Source organism: Salmo salar, chromosome 07 (genome assembly GCF_965601325.2).
Source record: "Salmo salar chromosome 07, fSalSal1, whole genome shotgun sequence".
NCBI lineage: Eukaryota > Metazoa > Chordata > Actinopteri > Salmoniformes > Salmonidae > Salmo > Salmo salar.
Window position 1 is genome coordinate 71544028 of NC_138297.1, and position 20394 is coordinate 71564421.

At 47.6% G+C, this 20394-nt stretch overlaps 1 protein-coding gene across 2 annotated transcripts in view; it reads left to right on the plus strand.

The window, feature by feature from the left end:
* The window catches only part of LOC145880079 (methionine-R-sulfoxide reductase B3-like), a 49232-nt gene that overhangs the window by 11417 nt on the left and 17421 nt on the right, over positions 1-20394 (plus strand). For both annotated transcript variants that reach the window (XR_014392965.1, XM_082978039.1), the window contains exons 3-5: positions 9036-9144; positions 15453-15530; positions 16130-16158. Coding sequence is in view for 1 of the 2 variants with exons in the window: in XM_082978039.1 (XP_082834165.1) it covers positions 9036-9144; positions 15453-15530; positions 16130-16158 (216 nt within the window). In the remaining variant the exon portion in view is untranslated. The remainder of the gene's footprint in view (positions 1-9035; positions 9145-15452; positions 15531-16129; positions 16159-20394) is intronic.

Genomic DNA, 20394 nt, shown 5'->3' on the forward strand with positions numbered 1-20394 from the left:
CAGCAGGTAGCCTGGTGGTTAGAGCGTTGGACTAGTAACCAGCAGGTAGCCTAGTGGTTAGAGCGTTGGACTAGTAACCAGCAGGTAGCCTAGTGGTTAGAGCGTTGGACTAGTAACCAGCAGGTAGCCTAGTGGTTAGAGCGTTGGACTAGTAACCAGCAGGTAGCCTAGTGGTTAGAGCGTTGGACTAGTAACCAGCAGGTAGCCTAGTGGTTAGAGCGTTGGACTAGTAACCAGCAGGTAGCCTGGTGGTTAGAGCGTTGGACTAGTAACCAGCAGGTAGCCTGGTGGTTAGAGCGTTGGACTAGTAACCAGCAGGTAGCCTGGTGGTTAGAGCGTTGGACTAGTAACCAGCAGGTAGCCTAGTGGTTAGAGCGTTGGACTAGTAACCAGCAGGTAGCCTAGTGGTTAGAGCGTTGGACTAGTAACCAGCAGGTAGCCTAGTGGTTAGAGCGTTGGACTAGTAACCAGCAGGTAGCCTAGTGGTTAGAGCGTTGGACTAGTAACCAGCAGGTAGCCTAGTGGTTAGAGCGTTGGACTAGTAACCAGCAGGTAGCCTAGTGGTTAGAGCGTTGGACTAGTAACCAGCAGGTAGCCTAGTGGTTAGAGCGTTGGACTAGTAACCAGCAGGTAGCCTGGTGGTTAGAGCGTTGGACTAGTAACCAGCAGGTAGCCTGGTGGTTAGAGCGTTGGACTAGTAACCAGCAGGTAGCCTAGTGGTTAGAGCGTTGGACTAGTAACCAGCAGGTAGCCTAGTGGTTAGAGCGTTGGACTAGTAACCAGCAGGTAGCCTAGTGGTTAGAGCGTTGGACTAGTAACCAGCAGGTAGCCTAGTGGTTAGAGCGTTGGACTAGTAACCAGCTGGTAGCCTAGTGGTTAGAGCGTAGGCTGTTACCTCACACAGTCAGTCAGTAGGAGAGTACCCTATACCATCCCCCCCTTACCTCACACAGTCAGTCAGTCAGTAGGAGAGTACCCTATACCATCCCCCCTTACCTCACACAGTCAGTCAGTCAGTAGGAGAGTACCCTATACCATCCCCCCTTACCTCACACTGTCAGTCAGTAGGAGAGTACCCTATACCATCCCCCCTTACCTCACACAGTCAGTCAGTCAGTAGGAGAGTACCCTATACCATCCCCCCCTTACCTCACACAGTCAGTCAGTCAGTCAGTAGGAGAGTACCCTATACCATCCCCCCTTACCTCACACAGTCAGTCAGTCAGTAGGAGAGTACCCTATACCACCCCCCCTTACCTCACACAGTCAGTCAGTCAGTAGGAGAGTACCCTATACCATCCCCCCTTACCTCACACTGTCAGTCAGTAGGAGAGTACCCTATACCATCCCCCCTTACCTCACACAGTCAGTCAGTAGGAGAGTACCCTATACCATCCCCCCTTACCTCACACAGTCAGTCAGTCAGTAGGAGAGTACCCTATACCATCCCCCCCTTACCTCACACAGTCAGTCAGTCAGTAGGAGAGTACCCTATACCATCCCCCCTTACCTCACACAGTCAGTCAGTCAGTAGGAGAGTACCCTATACCATCCCCCCCTTACCTCACACAGTCAGTCAGTCAGTAGGAGAGTACCCTATACCATCCCCCCTTACCTCACACTGTCAGTCAGTAGGAGAGTACCCTATACCATCCCCCCTTACCTCACACAGTCAGTCAGTCAGTAGGAGAGTACCCTATACCATCCCCCCTTACCTCACACAGTCAGTCAGTAGGAGAGTACCCTATACCATCCCCCCTTACCTCACACTGTCAGTCAGTAGGAGAGTACCCTATACCATCCCCCCTTACCTCACACAGTCAGTCAGTCAGTAGGAGAGTACCCTATACCATCCCCCCCTTACCTCACACAGTCAGTCAGTAGGAGAGTACCCTATACCACCCCCCCTTACCTCACACAGTCAGTCAGTCAGTAGGAGAGTACCCTATACCATCCCCCCTTACCTCACACTGTCAGTCAGTAGGAGAGTACCCTATACCATCCCCCCTTACCTCACACTGTCAGTCAGTAGGAGAGTACCCTATACCATCCCCCCTTACCTCACACTGTCAGTCAGTAGGAGAGTACCCTATACCATCCCCCCTTACCTCACACAGTCAGTCAGTCAGTAGGAGAGTACCCTATACCATCCCCCCTTACCTCACACAGTCAGTCAGTCAGTAGGAGAGTACCCTATACCATCCCCCCTTACCTCACACAGTCAGTCAGTAGGAGAGTACCCTATACCATCCCCCCTTACCTCACACAGTCAGTCAGTCAGTAGGAGAGTACCCTATACCATCCCCCCTTACCTCACACAGTCAGTCAGTCAGTAGGAGAGTACCCTATACCATCCCCCCTTACCTCACACAGTCAGTCAGTCAGTAGGAGAGTACCCTATACCATCCCCCCTTACCTCACACTGTCAGTCAGTAGGAGAGTACCCTATACCATCCCCCCTTACCTCACACAGTCAGTCAGTCAGTAGGAGAGTACCCTATACCATCCCCCCTTACCTCACACTGTCAGTCAGTAGGAGAGTACCCTATACCATCCCCCCTTACCTCACACAGTCAGTCAGTCAGTAGGAGAGTACCCTATACCATCCCCCCTTACCTCACACTGTCAGTCAGTAGGAGAGTACCCTATACCATCCCCCCTTACCTCACACAGTCAGTCAGTCAGTAGGAGAGTACCCTATACCATCCCCCCTTACCTCACACTGTCAGTCAGTAGGAGAGTACCCTATACCATCCCCCCTTACCTCACACAGTCAGTCAGTCAGTAGGAGAGTACCCTATACCATCCCCCCTTACCTCACACTGTCAGTCAGTCAGTAGGAGAGTACCCTATACCATCCCCCCTTACCTCACACAGTCAGTCAGTCAGTCAGTAGGAGAGTACCCTATACCATCCCCCCTTACCTCACACTGTCAGTCAGTAGGAGAGTACCCTATACCATCCCCCCTTACCTCACACAGTCAGTCAGTCAGTAGGAGAGTACCCTATACCATCCCCCCTTACCTCACACTGTCAGTCAGTCAGTAGGAGAGTACCCTATACCATCCCCCCTTACCTCACACTGTCAGTCAGTCAGTAGGAGAGTACCCTATACCATCCCCCCTTACCTCACACAGTCAGTCAGTCAGTAGGAGAGTACCCTATACCATCCCCCCTTACCTCACACTGTCAGTCAGTAGGAGAGTACCCTATACCATCCCCCCTTACCTCACACAGTCAGTCAGTCAGTAGGAGAGTACCCTATACCATCCCCCCTTACCTCACACAGTCAGTCAGTCAGTAGGAGAGTCAGTCAGTAGGAGAGTACCCTATACCATCCCCCCTTACCTCACACAGTCAGTCAGTCAGTAGGAGAGTACCCTATACCATCCCCCCTTACCTCACACAGTCAGTCAGTCAGTAGGAGAGTACCCTATACCATCCCCCCTTACCTCACACTGTCAGTCAGTAGGAGAGTACCCTATACCATCCCCCCTTACCTCACACAGTCAGTCAGTCAGTAGGAGAGTACCCTATACCATCCCCCCTTACCTCACACAGTCAGTCAGTCAGTAGGAGAGTACCCTATACCATCCCCCCTTACCTCACACTGTCAGTCAGTAGGAGAGTACCCTATACCATCCCCCCTTACCTCACACAGTCAGTCAGTCAGTAGGAGAGTACCCTATACCATCCCCCCTTACCTCACACTGTCAGTCAGTAGGAGAGTACCCTATACCATCCCCCCTTACCTCACACAGTCAGTCAGTCAGTAGGAGAGTACCCTATACCACCCCCCTTACCTCACACAGTCAGTCAGTCAGTAGGAGAGTACCCTATACCATCCCCCCCTTACCTCACACAGTCAGTCAGTAGGAGAGTACCCTATACCATCCCCCCCTTACCTCACACTGTCAGTCAGTAGGAGAGTACCCTATACCATCCCCCCTTACCTCACACAGTCAGTCAGTCAGTAGGAGAGTACCCTATACCATCCCCCCTTACCTCACACTGTCAGTCAGTAGGAGAGTACCCTATACCATCCCCCCCTTACCTCACACAGTCAGTCAGTCAGTAGGAGAGTACCCTATACCATCCCCCCTTACCTCACACTGTCAGTCAGTAGGAGAGTACCCTATACCATCCCCCCTTACCTCACACAGTCAGTCAGTCAGTAGGAGAGTACCCTATACCATCCCCCCTTACCTCACACAGTCAGTCAGTCAGTAGGAGAGTACCCTATACCATCCCCCCTTACCTCACACTGTCAGTCAGTAGGAGAGTACCCTATACCATCCCCCCTTACCTCACACAGTCAGTCAGTCAGTAGGAGAGTACCCTATACCATCCCCCCTTACCTCACACAGTCAGTCAGTCAGTAGGAGAGTACCCTATACCACCCCCCCTTACCTCACACAGTCAGTCAGTCAGTAGGAGAGTACCCTATACCATCCCCCCCTTACCTCACACAGTCAGTCAGTCAGTAGGAGAGTACCCTATACCATCCCCCCTTACCTCACACAGTCAGTCAGTCAGTAGGAGAGTACCCTATACCATCCCCCCTTACCTCACACTGTCAGTCAGTAGGAGAGTACCCTATACCATCCCCCCTTACCTCACACAGTCAGTCAGTCAGTAGGAGAGTACCCTATACCATCCCCCCTTACCTCACACAGTCAGTCAGTCAGTAGGAGAGTACCCTATACCATCCCCCCCTTACCTCACACAGTCAGTCAGTCAGTAGGAGAGTACCCTATACCATCCCCCCTTACCTCACACAGTCAGTCAGTCAGTAGGAGAGTACCCTATACCATCCCCCCTTACCTCACACAGTCAGTCAGTAGGAGAGTACCCTATACCATCCCCCCTTACCTCACACAGTCAGTCAGTAGGAGAGTACCCTATACCATCCCCCCTTACCTCACACAGTCAGTCAGTAGGAGAGTACCCTATACCATCCCCCCTTACCTCACACTGTCAGTCAGTAGGAGAGTACCCTATACCATCCCCCCTTACCTCACACTGTCAGTCAGTAGGAGAGTACCCTATACCATCCCCCCTTACCTCACACTGTCAGTCAGTAGGAGAGTACCCTATACCATCCCCCCTTACCTCACACAGTCAGTCAGTCAGTAGGAGAGTACCCTATACCATCCCCCCTTACCTCACACAGTCAGTCAGTCAGTAGGAGAGTACCCTATACCATCCCCCCTTACCTCACACTGTCAGTCAGTAGGAGAGTACCCTATACCATCCCCCCTTACCTCACACAGTCAGTCAGTCAGTAGGAGAGTACCCTATACCATCCCCCCTTACCTCACACTGTCAGTCAGTCAGTAGGAGAGTACCCTATACCATCCCCCCTTACCTCACACAGTCAGTCAGTCAGTAGGAGAGTACCCTATACCATCCCCCCTTACCTCACACTGTCAGTCAGTAGGAGAGTACCCTATACCATCCCCCCTTACCTCACACAGTCAGTCAGTCAGTAGGAGAGTACCCTATACCATCCCCCCTTACCTCACACTGTCAGTCAGTCAGTAGGAGAGTACCCTATACCATCCCCCCTTACCTCACACAGTCAGTCAGTCAGTAGGAGAGTACCCTATACCATCCCCCCTTACCTCACACAGTCAGTCAGTCAGTAGGAGAGTACCCTATACCATCCCCCCTTACCTCACACAGTCAGTCAGTCAGTAGGAGAGTACCCTATACCATCCCCCCTTACCTCACACAGTCAGTCAGTCAGTAGGAGAGTACCCTATACCATCCCCCCTTACCTGACACAGTCAGTCAGTAGGAGAGTACCCTATACCATCCCCCCTTACCTCACACAGTCAGTCAGTCAGTAGGAGAGTACCCTATACCATCCCCCCTTACCTCACACAGTCAGTCAGTCAGTAGGAGAGTACCCTCAGTCAGTCAGTAGGAGAGTACCCTATACCATCCCCCCTTACCTCACACTGTCAGTCAGTAGGAGAGTACCCTATACCATCCCCCCTTACCTCACACTGTCAGTCAGTAGGAGAGTACCCTATACCATCCCCCCTTACCTCACACACACAGTCAGTCAGTCAGTAGGAGAGTACCCTATACCATCCCCCCTTACCTCACACTGTCAGTCAGTAGGAGAGTACCCTATACCATCCCCCCTTACCTCACACACACAGTCAGTCAGTCAGTAGGAGAGTACCCTATACCATCCCCCCTTACCTCACACAGTCAGTCAGTCAGTCAGTAGTGTAAGAACATGGTGGCAGTCCTGTTTCAGTTTAATCCACCTTCATTCCAGACACACACACACACTCCAACCCCCTTCGTTGTTCACCCCCTTGTTCGTCAAAAGTAACTTTCCCCCCACAGGACATAGAAAACGGGGCATCAATGGAGTCCATTCACTTCCCAGCCCTTTAACGTTCCCTGTATTTTCTCCATTCATATGGTTTCAATCTAACAGGGAGGAATTCTCCACATAGTCCACATGAGAAGAGAGAGAAGAACCCCCCTCCCCTCCCCCAACCACACACACACACACACACCTCCTCCTCCCCAAAACCTGAAACAGGAACGACCTCACCGGCAGCCAGATTCCTAGTCCGCACTGGGAAAATCCCAACGTTCCAGAAAAGGAAGAACAAAGTTACTTCCTTAAAGAAAGAGTAATGGCTACCCAAGCTGCATTCAAAATGGCATACTGTTCCCTGTATAGTGCCCATAAAGGCATCCTCATGCTTCCCATTCAAAATGGCATACTGTTCCCTGTATAGTGCCCATAAAGGCATCCTCATGCTTCCCATTCAAAATGGCATACTGTTCCCTGTATAGTGCCCATAAAGGCATCCTCATGCTTCCCATTCAAAATGGCATACTGTTCCCTGTATAGTGCCCATAAAGGCATCCTCATGCTTCCCATTCAAAATGGCATACTGTTCCCTGTATAGTGCCCATAAAGGCATCCTCATGCTTCCCATTCAAAATGGCATACTGTTCCCTGTATAGTGCCCATAAAGGCATCCTCATGCTTCCCATTCAAAAAAAGTTCAGATAAGTTTGTGCTCGTATTATGAGTACGTTTGTGTGACGTTTTTGTTGATATTGGTCTTCGTCAAGGGTTGTTTCATGCTGCTCGTACACACCAGTTTTTTCTTCTTCTCTCGAGGCAAGCCGGAAGTTCAGGAGCTGAAGTCGACACCCCTTTTGTCATGTCGTTGGTCAACAGTACGGATTCTTCAATGAACTGTTTGTCATTCAACCATAGACGACTTGATTTCATGGACAACTGAGGGTCCCTATTCTGGTGTATTAGCACCCTGCTCTACCAACTGAGGGTCCCTATTCTGGTGTATTAGCACCCTGCTCTACCAACTGAGGGTCCCTATTCTGGTGTATTAGCACCCTGCTCTACCAACTGAGGGTCCCTATTCTGGTGTATTAGCACCCTGCTCTACCAACTGAGGGTCCCTATTCTGGTGTATTAGCACCCTGCTCTACCAACTGAGGGTCCCTATTCTGGTGTATTAGCACCCTGCTCTACCAACTGAGGGTCCCTATTCTGGTGTATTAGCACCCTGCTCTACCAACTGAGGGTCCCTATTCTGGTGTATTAGCACCCTGCTCTACCAACTGAGGGTCCCTATTCTGGTGTATTAGCACCCTGCTCTACCAACTGAGGGTCCCTATTCTGGTGTATTAGCACCCTGCTCTACCAACTGAGGGTCCCTATTCTGGTGTATTAGCACCCTGCTCTACCAACTGAGGGTCCCTATTCTGGTGTATTAGCACCCTGCTCTACCAACTGAGGGTCCCTATTCTGGTGTATTAGCACCCTGCTCTACCAACTGAGGGTCCCTATTCTGGTGTATTAGCACCCTGCTCTACCAACTGAGGGTCCCTATTCTGGTGTATTAGCACCCTGCTCTACCAACTGAGTCCGACGGTTGGCTTGTAAAATGACGTCTAACTTCCTTCATGCTGGACACAGAGACATAAAAATGTCATCCACGACTTTATCTGACTCTGGGGAAGTAGATCAAGGACCTCTTTGCCAAAATCCTAAAGTATTTCTTTAAGAGGTGTAGTAGCTTTTGGCTAAATAACCATCCATGAACACTGACATCTACACTGTAGACTGACCAGTTCTACTGCCTACCAAGCAAGAGTAACCATCCATGATCACTAGGACATCTACACTGTAGACTGACCAGTTCTACTGCCTACCAAGCAAGAGTAACCATCCATGAACACTGATATCTACACTGTAGACTGACCAGTTCTACTGCCTACCATGCAGCAGCAGTGTGTGTTTGAGAATTTTCTCCATGTATTTTTAGCATGTTGTCACAATGGCCGAACATTAACCTAATGTTTTACACTAGAATCACCTAGACTTCATCTCGGTTAACCCAGAACTGAAATCTGGATTCAATTTGGGTCACATGCTTTGATGTTTACATATTCTATCCACTAGAGATTTTTACCTAGACTATATTTGAGTTGTTAGCTTTGTGCAATCAGTCTGGTCTGCACCAGGACATGCTTTGGCTGTAGCACCCCCACCCACCCCACCACCACCCCCCAAACACACTAACTGTAGAGAATAATGGTCAGTTCCATGCAAGAGTCAAGTAATTCCAATCTAAAACCAAAGTTTCCATTCAAACCTCTCCCCTACAGTCCCCTACTTTCCCCTACAGTCCCCTACAGTCCCCCGTACTAAATTGTATGACATTTAGTTTAATATTGATGAAGTGATGAACGTGGGCTCATCTTGCCTGGAACCTGAGTGATAATGAGAGCTGTGCCTGAGCATCTTGTTTAGACAGTGTGATGAGTAGCTAGGGTCCTGAGTTTCTCCTGACCTGGGAAAACTCCTGGCCCTAAGTGATAATGATTTCTAAATAATGAGGGACTAGTAAAAGCAGAGGGGGGGGGTCAGGGGGAAGACAGAACGGAGGAGAGGCACCGTCTCTCACCTCCCTCCCCCCTGACCACAGTAGTGGTTCTGAGACCTTAACTCTTCCCTTCTCCTCCTATAGGAACCTGCCGGACCAAGAAGACATGGCCCAAGTCCTTCTCTCAGGAGGAGCTGAAGAAACGTCTCTCCCCCATTCAGTTCCATGTCACCCAGGAGAGAGGAACAGAGAGGTATAGGTCCCCCTCACAGCCCAAAGCCTACAGTATAGAAACCCCCAAAGCCTACAGTATAGAAACCCCCAAACGTCTACAGTATAGAAACCCCCAAACGTCTACAGTATAGAAACCCCCAAACGTCTACAGTATAGAAACCCCCAAACGTCTACAGTATAGAAACCCCCAAACGTCTACAGTATAGAAACCCCCAAACGTCTACAGTATAGAACCCCCCAAACGTCTACAGTATAGAACCCCCCAAACGTCTACAGTATAGAACCCCCCAAACGCCTACAGTATAGAAACCCCCAAACGTCTACAGTATAGAAACCCCCAAACGTCTACAGTATAGAAACCCCCAAACGTCTACACTATAGAAACCCCCAAACGTCTACACTATAGAAACCCCCAAACGTCTACACTATAGAAACCCCCAAACGTCTACAGTATAGAAACCCCCAAACGTCTACAGTATAGAAACCCCCAAACGTCTACAGCCTAAAGTGCATTTGGAAAGTATTCAGACCCCTTGACATTTTCCACATTTTGTTACGTTACAGCCTTATTCTAAAATTGATTAAATAGTTGTTTTCCCTTAATCTACACACAATACCCCACAATGACATCACAATACCCCATAATGGCAAAGCCAAAATAGGTTTGTAGAAATGTTTGCAAATGTATTAAAAAATAAACTTATCACATTTACATAAGTTTTCAGACCCTTTACTCATTACTTTGTTGAAGCACCTTTGGCAGCGATTACAGCCTCAAGTCTTCTTGGGTATGACGCTACAAGCTTGGCACACCTGTATTTTTGGAGTTTCTCCTATTTCTTCTCTGCAGATCCTCCCAGAGTTCCTGAGCGCTCTGGAGCAGGTTTCATCAAGAATCTCTCTGTACTTTGCTCCGTTCATGTTTCCCTCGATCCTGACCAGTCTCCCTGTCCCTGACGATTTAAAAAAAACACTAAAAAACATCCCCACCAGCATGATGCTGCCACCACCATGCTTCACCGTAGGGATGGTGCCAGGTTTCCTCCAAACTTGGCATTCAGGCCAAAGAGTTCAATCTTGGTTTCTTCTGACAAGAGAATCTTGTTTCTCATGGTCTGAGAGTCTTTAGGTGCCTTTTGGCAAACTCCAAGCGGCCAGTCATGTGCCTTTTTACTGAGGTGTTGCAGCGATGGAAGAATCTTCCAGAAGGACAACCATCTCCACAGAGGGGCTCTGAAGCTCTGTCAGAGTGACCATCAGGTTCTTGGTCACTTCCCTAACCAAGGCCCTTCTCCCCCGATTGCTCAGTTTAGCCAGGCAGCCGGCTCTAGGAAGAGTCTTGGTGGTTCCAAACATCTTCCTTTTAAGAACGAGGGAGGCCACTGTTCTTGGGGACCTTCAGTGCTGCAGAAATGTTTTGGTACCCTTCCCCAAATCTGTGCCTCAACACAATCCTGTCTCTGAGCTCTCTCATGGCTTGGTTTTTGCTCATGACATGCACTATCAACTGTAGGACCTTATATATAGACTGGAGTGTGCCTTTCCAAATCATGTCCAATCAATAGAATTTACCACAGGTGGACTCCAATCAAGTTGTAGAAACATCTCAAGGATGATTAATGGAAACAGGATGCACCTGAGCTCAATTTACAGCCTCATAGTAAAGGGTCTGAATACTTATGTAAATAAGGTATTTCTGTTTTTATTTTTGCAAAGATTTCTAAAAACTTGTTTTTGATTTGTCGTTATGGGGTATTGTGTGTAGATTGATGAGGAAATTGTTTTATTGAATCCAATTTAGAATAAGGCTGTAATGTAACAAAATGTGGAAAAGTCAAGGTGTCTGAATATTTTCCAAATGCACTGTACAGTAAAGGGACCCCCAAAGCCTACAGTCTACAGTCCACTGACCCCAGTAGTTGGAAGACAAGTCTTGTCACAAAATGTCTATGGTACTGCTACTGCACCATCAAGTCAATTCATTTAGGGGGTTATATAGACAAGTGTATAACAATAAGCATTTCTGTAAACACCAATGCAAGGAAAAAGATGTGCAATAATTATTGCGTAATTATAGTTAAGATGCGTTAATTATTTAAAAAAATGTTTTTTAAATTGCAGTTCATTATTTTTCTGCTCTGATTGGTCAGTTACATTTCACGAGCCGTCATTCTTTTTCCAACGCAACATTCCAGAACATTCCTGTGTCACATTAAAGCTTGGCTGGTTTATCCTAAAGGTCCTAGCTGGGTCCGCACTAACCCGCCTTAGAGGCTACAGCGTGTCTAGTCAGTCGGCAGCTAAACAGTTGTTTGTTGGAAAATAAGGGGGATGTCCCAAATGGGACCATATTCCCATAATGGGTTCTGGTCAAAAACAGGCTCTATATAGGGAATAGGGTGCCATTTGGGCTCTGGTCAAAAACACTGCTCTATATAGGGAATAGGGTGCCATTTGGGCTCTGGTCAAAAACACTGCTCTATATAGGGAATAGGGTGCCATTTGGGCTCTGGTCAAAAACACTGCTCTATATAGGGAATAGGGTGCCATTTGGGTTCTGGTCAAAAACAGTGCTCTATATAGGGAAAAGTGTGCCATTTGGGACACGAAGAAACTCTGTGACACTAGTCTCTACACCTCCCTCCCTGCCCTGCCCCCCTCCCTCCCTGGCAGGGCACACGTGGGAAAAGTGTTTGTCGGCCCATTTTGATGGAGGAATGTGAAAAATGCCCTGGATGGTGGTTGGAGGCAGAGAATGCATCCCAAACGGAACCCTATGCCCTATTTAGTACACTACTTTTGTCCAGGACCCCAATGTACCCTGGTCAAAACTGGTGCACTATATAGGGAAGTGGCATTTGGGAATCATCCAGGGAAACGAGGCGGCAGGGGGATTCTGGGGTGTGGTGGTATGTCTCCTCCAATCGGGTTAGTTTCTGGCCAGGTTTAAAGCTTGTGGGCCCCTGTTGCCATAGCCCCTGTTGCCATAGCCCCCGTTGCCATAGCCCCCGTTGCCAAGCTGTTCTAAGCTGGTGTGGCTGTAATTTACACTAGTTTATATACTGTTGGTCTGTGGCTCCCGTACCAAACGACCAGAGCCCTGTTTTAGACACACAACTGTTGTTAGTAGCTCAGATACCTAATAAACAGCTGGTCCATAACTAAGCAGTCAGGCACAACAGTCTAGTGCTGCTGTATCATGACTACAGTCACAGGTAAATGGCTTTGTTTGCACTGATCCCATTTACCTGTGACTGTCTTCATCATACACCACTGCCCCTCCTGCCTTATTGCTTTTATGAAACTGTTACCGACATATTAAAATAACAATGAATTACATATGTTTATTCAAATGTTATTTTGACAAGTCAATTCATACAATTTGAATTATTCCACCAGAAGATATAGTCCGGACAAAACTCAGGTTGTTCAGTTATTTTGGTCATGTTGCTACAGACGCCACCCAGTCTGCATAGTTGCTATGCAAAAGGACAGGTCATCTGTTCTAAACAAAATGGTTGCCATGCAGGCTGGGTAACGTTTTTGTGACTTGCTAGCTACAGTAGCTAGCTGACCAACTTCAGCTACCTAAATCAGTCACGTCAAACCTAGAATGACAGTACAGAAGATATATTTTGGTTTATATTTTTTTCTATTGGCATTTACTTGGATATGTCCATACATTACATTTTTTTATCTTTATTTAACTTGGCAAATCAGTTCTTATTTTCAATGGGGCAGAACAACAGATTTGTACCTTCTCAGCTCAGGGATTCGATCTAGCAACCTTTTGGTTACTAGTCCAACACTCTAACCACTAGGCTACCTGCTGGTTACTAGTCCAACGCTCTAACCACTAGGCTACCTGCTGGTTACTAGTCCAACGCCCTAACCACTAGGCTACCTGCTGGTTACTAGTCCAACGCCCTAACCACTAGGCTACCTATTGGTTACTAGTCCAACGCCCTAACCACTAGGCTACCTGCTGGTTACTAGTCCAACGCCCTAACCACTAGGCTACCTGCTGGTTACTAGTCCAACGCCCTAACCACTAGGCTACCTGCTGGTTACTAGTCCAACGCTCTAACCACTAGGCTACCTGCTGGTTACTAGTCCAACGCTCTAACCACTAGGCTACCTGCTGGTTACTAGTCCAACGCTCTAACCACTAGGCTACCTGCTGGTTACTAGTCCAACGCTCTAACCACTAGGCTACCTGCTGGTTACTAGTCCAACGCTCTAACCACTAGGCTACCTGCTGGTTACTAGTTCAACGCTCTAACCACTAGGCGCCCTGCTGGTTACTAGTCCAACGCTCTAACCACCAGGCTACCTGCTGGTTACTAGTCCAACGCTCTAACCACCAGGCTACCTGCTGGTTACTAGTCCAACGCTCTAACCACCAGGCTACCTGCTGGTTACTAGTCCAACGCTCTAACCACCAGGCTACCTGCTGGTTACTAGTCCAACGCTCTAACCACCAGGTGTAACAGTGTAGGTTCCGTCCCTCTCTTCGCCCCAACCTGGGCTCGAACCAGGGACCCTTGCACGCATCAACAACTGACACCCCACGAAGCATCGTTACCCATCGCGCCACAAAAGCCGCGGCCCTTGCAACGCAAGGGGAAACCCTACTTCAAGTCTCAGAGCGAGTGACGTCACCGATTGAAACGCTATTAGCGCGCACCACCGCTAACTAACTAGCTATTTCACATCGGTTACACAGGCTACCTGCTGGTTACTAGTCCAACGCTCTAACCACCAGGCTACCTGCTGGTTACTAGTCCAACGCTCTAACCACTAGGCTACCTATAATGACGTTGATTCGCGATTTCGACTGTCTCAGAAAAAGTTGTCTCATCTAGTCTGGGCACGTTAACTTATATGTATGGTACTACAGAGATCAACATTCAAAAGGGAAACATTGTTTCCGAGGTCGGACTGGCAGACTGTGAGGCTAAAATTAACCCCGCTGTACCAAACTAAATGCTAGGCTTATATTAACCCCCGCTGTACCAAACTAAATGCTAGGCTTATATTAACCCCCACTGTACCAAACTAAATGCTTATATTAACCCCCACTGTACCAAACTAAATGCTTATATTAACCCCTGCTGTACCAAACTAAATGCTTATATTAACCCCTGCTGTACCAAACCAAATGCTTATATTAACCCCCGCTGTACCGAACTAAATGCTTATATTAACCCCCGCTGTACCAAACCAAATACTAGGTTTATATTAACCCCGCTGTACCAAACTAAATGCTTATATTAACCCCCGCTGTACCACACCAAATGCTAGGCTTATATTAACCCCCGCTGTACCAAACCAAATGCTAGGCTTATATTAACCCCCGCTGTACCAAACTAAATGTGAAGCTTATATTAACCCCCGCTGTACCAAACAAAATGCTTATATTAACCCCTGCTGTACCAAACTAAATGCTTATATTAACCCCCACTGTACCAAACTAAATGCTTATATTAACCCCCGCTGTACCAAACTAAATGCTTATATTAACCCCCCGCTGTACCAAACTAAATGCTTATATTAAGCCCCGCTGTACCAAACTAAATGCTTATATTAAGCCCCGCTGTACCAAACTAAATGCTTATATTAAGCCCCGCTGTACCAAACTAAATGCTTATATTAAGCCCCGCTGTACCAAACTAAATGCTTATATTAACCCCTGCTGTACCAAACTAAATGCTAGGCTTATATTAACCCCCGCTGTACTAAACTAAATGCTAGGCTGATATTAACCCCCGCTGTACCAAACTAAATGCTTATATTAACCCCTGCTGTAACAAACTAAATGCTAGGCTGATATTAACCCCCCGCTGTACCAAACTAAATGCTTATATTAACCCCCTCTGTACCAAACTAAATGCTTATATTAACCCCCGCTGTACCAAACTAAATGCTTATATTAACCCCCGCTGTACCAAACTAAATGCTTATATTAACCCCCGCTGTACCAAACTAAATGCTTATATTAACCCCCTCTGTACTAAACTAAATGCTAGGCTGATATTACCCCCCTCTGTACTAAACTAAATGCTAGGCTGATATTAACCCCCTCTGTACCAAACTAAATGCTAGGCTAGAAGCCAGGGGAAGTAATATGTGAGTTGAGATAAATACAAGAGATGATTCAGACAGCAACGTGAGCATGATGTTGTTATTGAGGCTCATTGGCCCATGACTGTGGTTGTCTTAAGTTGACTGCACTTAACCGTAAGTTGCTCCGGATAAATGACTAAAATGACTTGGCTGGACTGTACCAGTGTAACTAGTGTGTTTATCCATCTCCCCCCCTCACAGTGCCTTCAGAGGAGAATACACTGAATATAAAGAGGATGGGATCTACACCTGTGTTGTCTGCGGCGCCCCGCTGTTCAAGTAAGTTTAGTATGTCGGTGACATCATTACTGTATCCCCACTTCCGATCTCCTTCTGACTGGGTCTAACCTTCCTCTCCTCAGAGCCAATGTCCCTGTTTAGTCCCTTCTGGTCTCTCTCTGAGTTGGTTCAAGAGCCACTGTCCCTCCTCTTAGTCCCTAGTCTCTCTCTAATTGGTTAAAGAGCCCCTGGTTTGTACGGCAGCGGCCTGCCTGAGCCAGTGAAGGTTAACTGTAGCTGACAGGCGGCCAGAGCCATCCTCCCAGCCTCGTTACCAGGTCACCTGTTTCCCTCCGCAACACACAGAGCTTCAAAGACAACCGGACAGGATTTACAGCTATGTAGCCTTACAGAGAGACACACACACACACACACACACACAGCCTCATAGCTTAGACCCTGTGTTCCCATTGGAGACGGTTTGGGAAGAATATCCCATGTATATCAAGGAGAGGAGAAAACACAATTTTCATTTATCTTTTATTTATTTTTCTCAGTTTTTTGGGGACTTTTGAAGTGCCTGCTGCTTGTTGTAAAGTTGTATTTTTTAGGTGAGAGAAAAGAGACATTGTCTAAAATCCGCTGTCTCCTCTTTGCAGGTCAGAGACAAAGTTTGACTCTGGATCAGGTAGGTTTGATACAGCGACATTAACCTCACACCTTATTCCATGACTTCATCTGGCGCCGACCAACCGCTCACAACGCAACACCGAGGAGCTCTGAGTCACGTTGTCTTGTTTCACTTTACTTGCTTCATGTCAAAATACATGGTACAATATACCTTGTATTGAGTCCCAAATGGCACCCTATTCCCTATTTAGTGCACCACTTTTGACCAGGGCCCCATAGGGGTAGTGAACTACTTTAGACCAGGGCCCATAGGGGTAGTGAACTACTTTAGACCAGGTCCCCATAGGGGTAGTGAACTACTTTAGACCAGGGCCCATAGGGGTAGTGCACTACTTTAGACCAGGGCCCATAGGGGTAGTGCACTACTTTAGACCAGGTCCCCATAGGGGTAGTGCACTACTTTAGACCAGGGCCCATAGGGGTAGTGCACTACTTTAGACCAGGTCCCCATAGGGGTAGTGCACTACTTTAGACCAGGTACCCATAGGGGTAGTGCACTACTTTAGACCAGGGCCCATAGGGGTAGTGCACCACTTTAGACCAGGGCCCATAGGGGTAGTGCACTACTTTAGACCAGGTACCCATAGGGGTAGTGCACTACTTTAGACCAGGGCCCATAGGGGTAGTGCACTACTTTAGACCAGGGCCCATAGGGGTAGTGCACTACTTTAGACCAGGTCCCCATAGGGGTAGTGCACTACTTTAGACCAGGGCCCATAGGGGTAGTGCACTACTTTAGACCAGGTCCCCATAGGGGTAGTGCACTACTTTTGACCAGGGACCATAGGGAACACACAGAGAATAGGGTGCCATTTGGGAAGTACTCCTTGTTCAACTCAACATAATGTATAGCTGCCATCCCAAGGCCTCATATCAAAAAGAGTTCCAGATTAGAGAAGTTGAGCTGGTCATATTTCTCTCTCTTTATCTGCTCTTTTTTACACCCTGCTGGCTAATTAACCTTCTTTGCAATGATGTGTGTCTAGGTGTGTGTGTGTCTAGGTGTGTGTCTAGGCGTGTGTGTGTGTCTGTTTTGTCACATGCTTGGTAAAGAGAAGGTGTAGTCTGACAGTGTGTGTGTGTGTGTGTGTGTGTGTGTGTGTGTGTGTGTGTGTGTGTGTGTGTGTGTGTGTGTGCTCCTTCAGATTTCTGATGGGTTCTTAGAACAGTAAAAAAAAAATACACTCCAAAGTTATTAATGTTTGTGATTTTAAAGCATGAAACACACAGTGGGAGGCTCTTCTCTAGCTAGAACACTGAGCATCTCACTGCTGATAGGTAGTTATCACAGTGGGAGGCTCTTCTCTAGCTAGAACACTGAGCATCTCACTGCTGATAGGTAGTTATCACAGTGGGAGGCTCTTCTCTAGCTAGAACACTGAGCATCTCACTGCTGATAGGTAGTTATCACAGTGGGAGGCTCTTCTCTAGCTAGAACACTGAGCATCTCACTGCTGATAGGTAGTTATCACAGTGGGAGGCTCTTCTCTAGCTAGAACACTGAGCATCTCACTGCTGATAGGTAGTTATCACAGTGGGAGGCCCTTCTCTAGCTAGAACACTGAGCATCTCACTGCTGATAGGTAGTTATCACAGTGGGAGGCTCTTCTCTAGCTAGAACACTGAGCATCTCACTGCTGATAGGTAGTTATCACAGTGGGAGGCTCTTCTCTAGCTAGAACACTGAGCATCTCACTGCTGATAGGTAGTTATCACAGTGGGAGGCCCTTCTCTAGCTAGAACACTGAGCATCTCACTGCTGATAGGTAGTTATCACAGTGGGAGGCTCTTCTCTAGCTAGAACACTGAGCATCTCACTGCTGATAGGTAGTTACCACAGTGGGAGGCCCTTCTCTAGCTAGAACACTGAGCATCTCACTGCTGATAGGTAGTTATCACAGTGGGAGGCCCTTCTCTAGCTAGAACACTGAGCATCTCACTGCTGATAGGTAGTTATCACAGTGGGAGGCTCTTCTCTAGCTAGAACACTGAGCATCTCACTGCTGATAGGTAGTTATCACAGTGGGAGGCTCTTCTCTAGCTAGAACACTGAGCATCTCACTGCTGATAGGTAGTTATCACAGTGGGAGGCCCTTCTCTAGCTAGAACACTGAGCATCTCACTGCTGATAGGTAGTTATCACAGTGGGAGGCTCTTCTCTAGCTAGAACACTGAGCATCTCACTGCTGATAGGTAGTTATCACAGTGGGAGGCTCTTCTCTAGCTAGAACACTGAGCATCTCACTGCTGATAGGTAGTTATCACAGTGGGAGGCCCTTCTCTAGCTAGAACACTGAGCATCTCACTGCTGATAGGTAGTTACCACAGTGGGAGGCTCTTCTCTAGCTAGAACACTGAGCATCTCACTGCTGATAGGTAGTTATCACAGTGGGAGGCTCTTCTCTAGCTAGAACACTGAGCATCTCACTGCTGATAGGTAGTTATCACAGTGGGAGGCCCTTCTCTAGCTAGAACACTGAGCATCTCACTGCTGATAGGTAGTTATCACAGTGGGAGGCCCTTCTCTAGCTAGAACACTGAGCATCTCACTGCTGATAGGTAGTTATCACAGTGGGAGGCCCTTCTCTAGCTAGAACAAAAGTGCTACCTGCTGCGTGTCGACCCGATAGCGACGAACCTCAATCGCAATGCTCGTCAGTGGCCAAAAACTTCACTTTGAGCCAATCAGAGAGCATGAACCCCTACGTGGGAGCCAACAAAATCTTTAAAAGAAATGTCCGTACAGCCATGGATGAGCCAGTCACACTTCATATGCAGTGTAGGCTAAGGGATGGTAGCTAGCTAAATGCACAGATGCAATGCACACAACACTAATGCCTCCAAGCTAGCTAGCCACTGTAGCTAGTATTGACATTTTATAATTAAATCGCAATGGATTAGCTAGTTTCCATGAAACAGCGACCTGTGTTAGCTGCCAAGTTAGTGCAGTGTCCTTAACTAGCTAGCTGTATTGAGCTAGCTACTGAATATGCTAAGGTTAGCTAGCTAGCTAAACATACGGCTATGTTCTGGCACTTGGCAGTATGGGATTATCGAGAGTAGCATATTCTCAATTTAATTCAATGTTAGCTAGCTAGCTGTGTTGTGCTAGCTACTTAATATGCTAAGGTTAGCTAGCTAGCTAAACATACGGCTATGGTCTGGCACTGGCAGTATGGGATTATGGAGAGTGAATTAAATTGTCTTCATAATCTTGCTAGGTAATTATCCAACTGTTGCTATCAACAAGGGCTTTCTACAAAATGCCAACATTAGCGCAGATAGCTGGGAATCTAGACCATAGACCACAGATTTTATTTATTGAACCTTTATTTAACTAGGCAAGTCAGTTAAGAAAAAAATTCTTATTTACAATGACGGCCAACCCCCGGCAACTGATATCTATTGCCAAACAACACTACTGCCACCTTCTGGTTTGGGAGTATTTGAACAAAGCTGACCACTTCCAAGGTTTTTTTTTGTTGTTGCTGTGTGAAAAAAACAAAAAGAGATTGACTGCCGACACTCTGTTCAGAGGTGCTAAGTGCTGTCGACCAGGCGAACGTTGGACAGTCCTACCTGTGTCTGAGTTTTTACACCTCTGACTGACCAGTGTGAAGTAACTGGGTGATTTTAATAAGGTTAAGACTGCACCCCAAGTTGCACCTTATTCTCTAGTCTAGATGGTGCACTACTTTGACCAGGGCACCCTATTCTCTAGTCTAGATGGTGCACTACTTTGACCAGGGCACCCTATTCTCTAGTCTAGATGGTGCACTACTTTGACCAGGGCACCCTATTCTCTAGTCTAGATGGTGCACTACTTTGACCAGGGCACCTTATTCTCTAGTCTAGATGGTGCACTACTTTGACCAGGGCACCTTATTCTCTAGTCTAGATGGTGCACTACTTTGACCAGGGCACCCTATTCTCTAGTCTAGATGGTGCACTACTTTGACCAGGGCACCCTATTCTCTAGTCTAGATGGTGCACTACTTTGACCAGGGCACCCTATTCTCTAGTCTAGATGGTGCACTACTTTGACCAGGGCACCCTATTCTCTAGTCTAGATGGTGCACTACTTTGACCAGGGCACCTTATTCTCTAGTCTAGATGGTGCACTACTTTGACCAGGGCACCTTATTCTCTAGTCTAGATGGTGCACTACTTTGACCAGGGCACCCTATTCTCTAGTCTAGATGGTGCACTACTTTGACCAGGGCACCCTATTCTC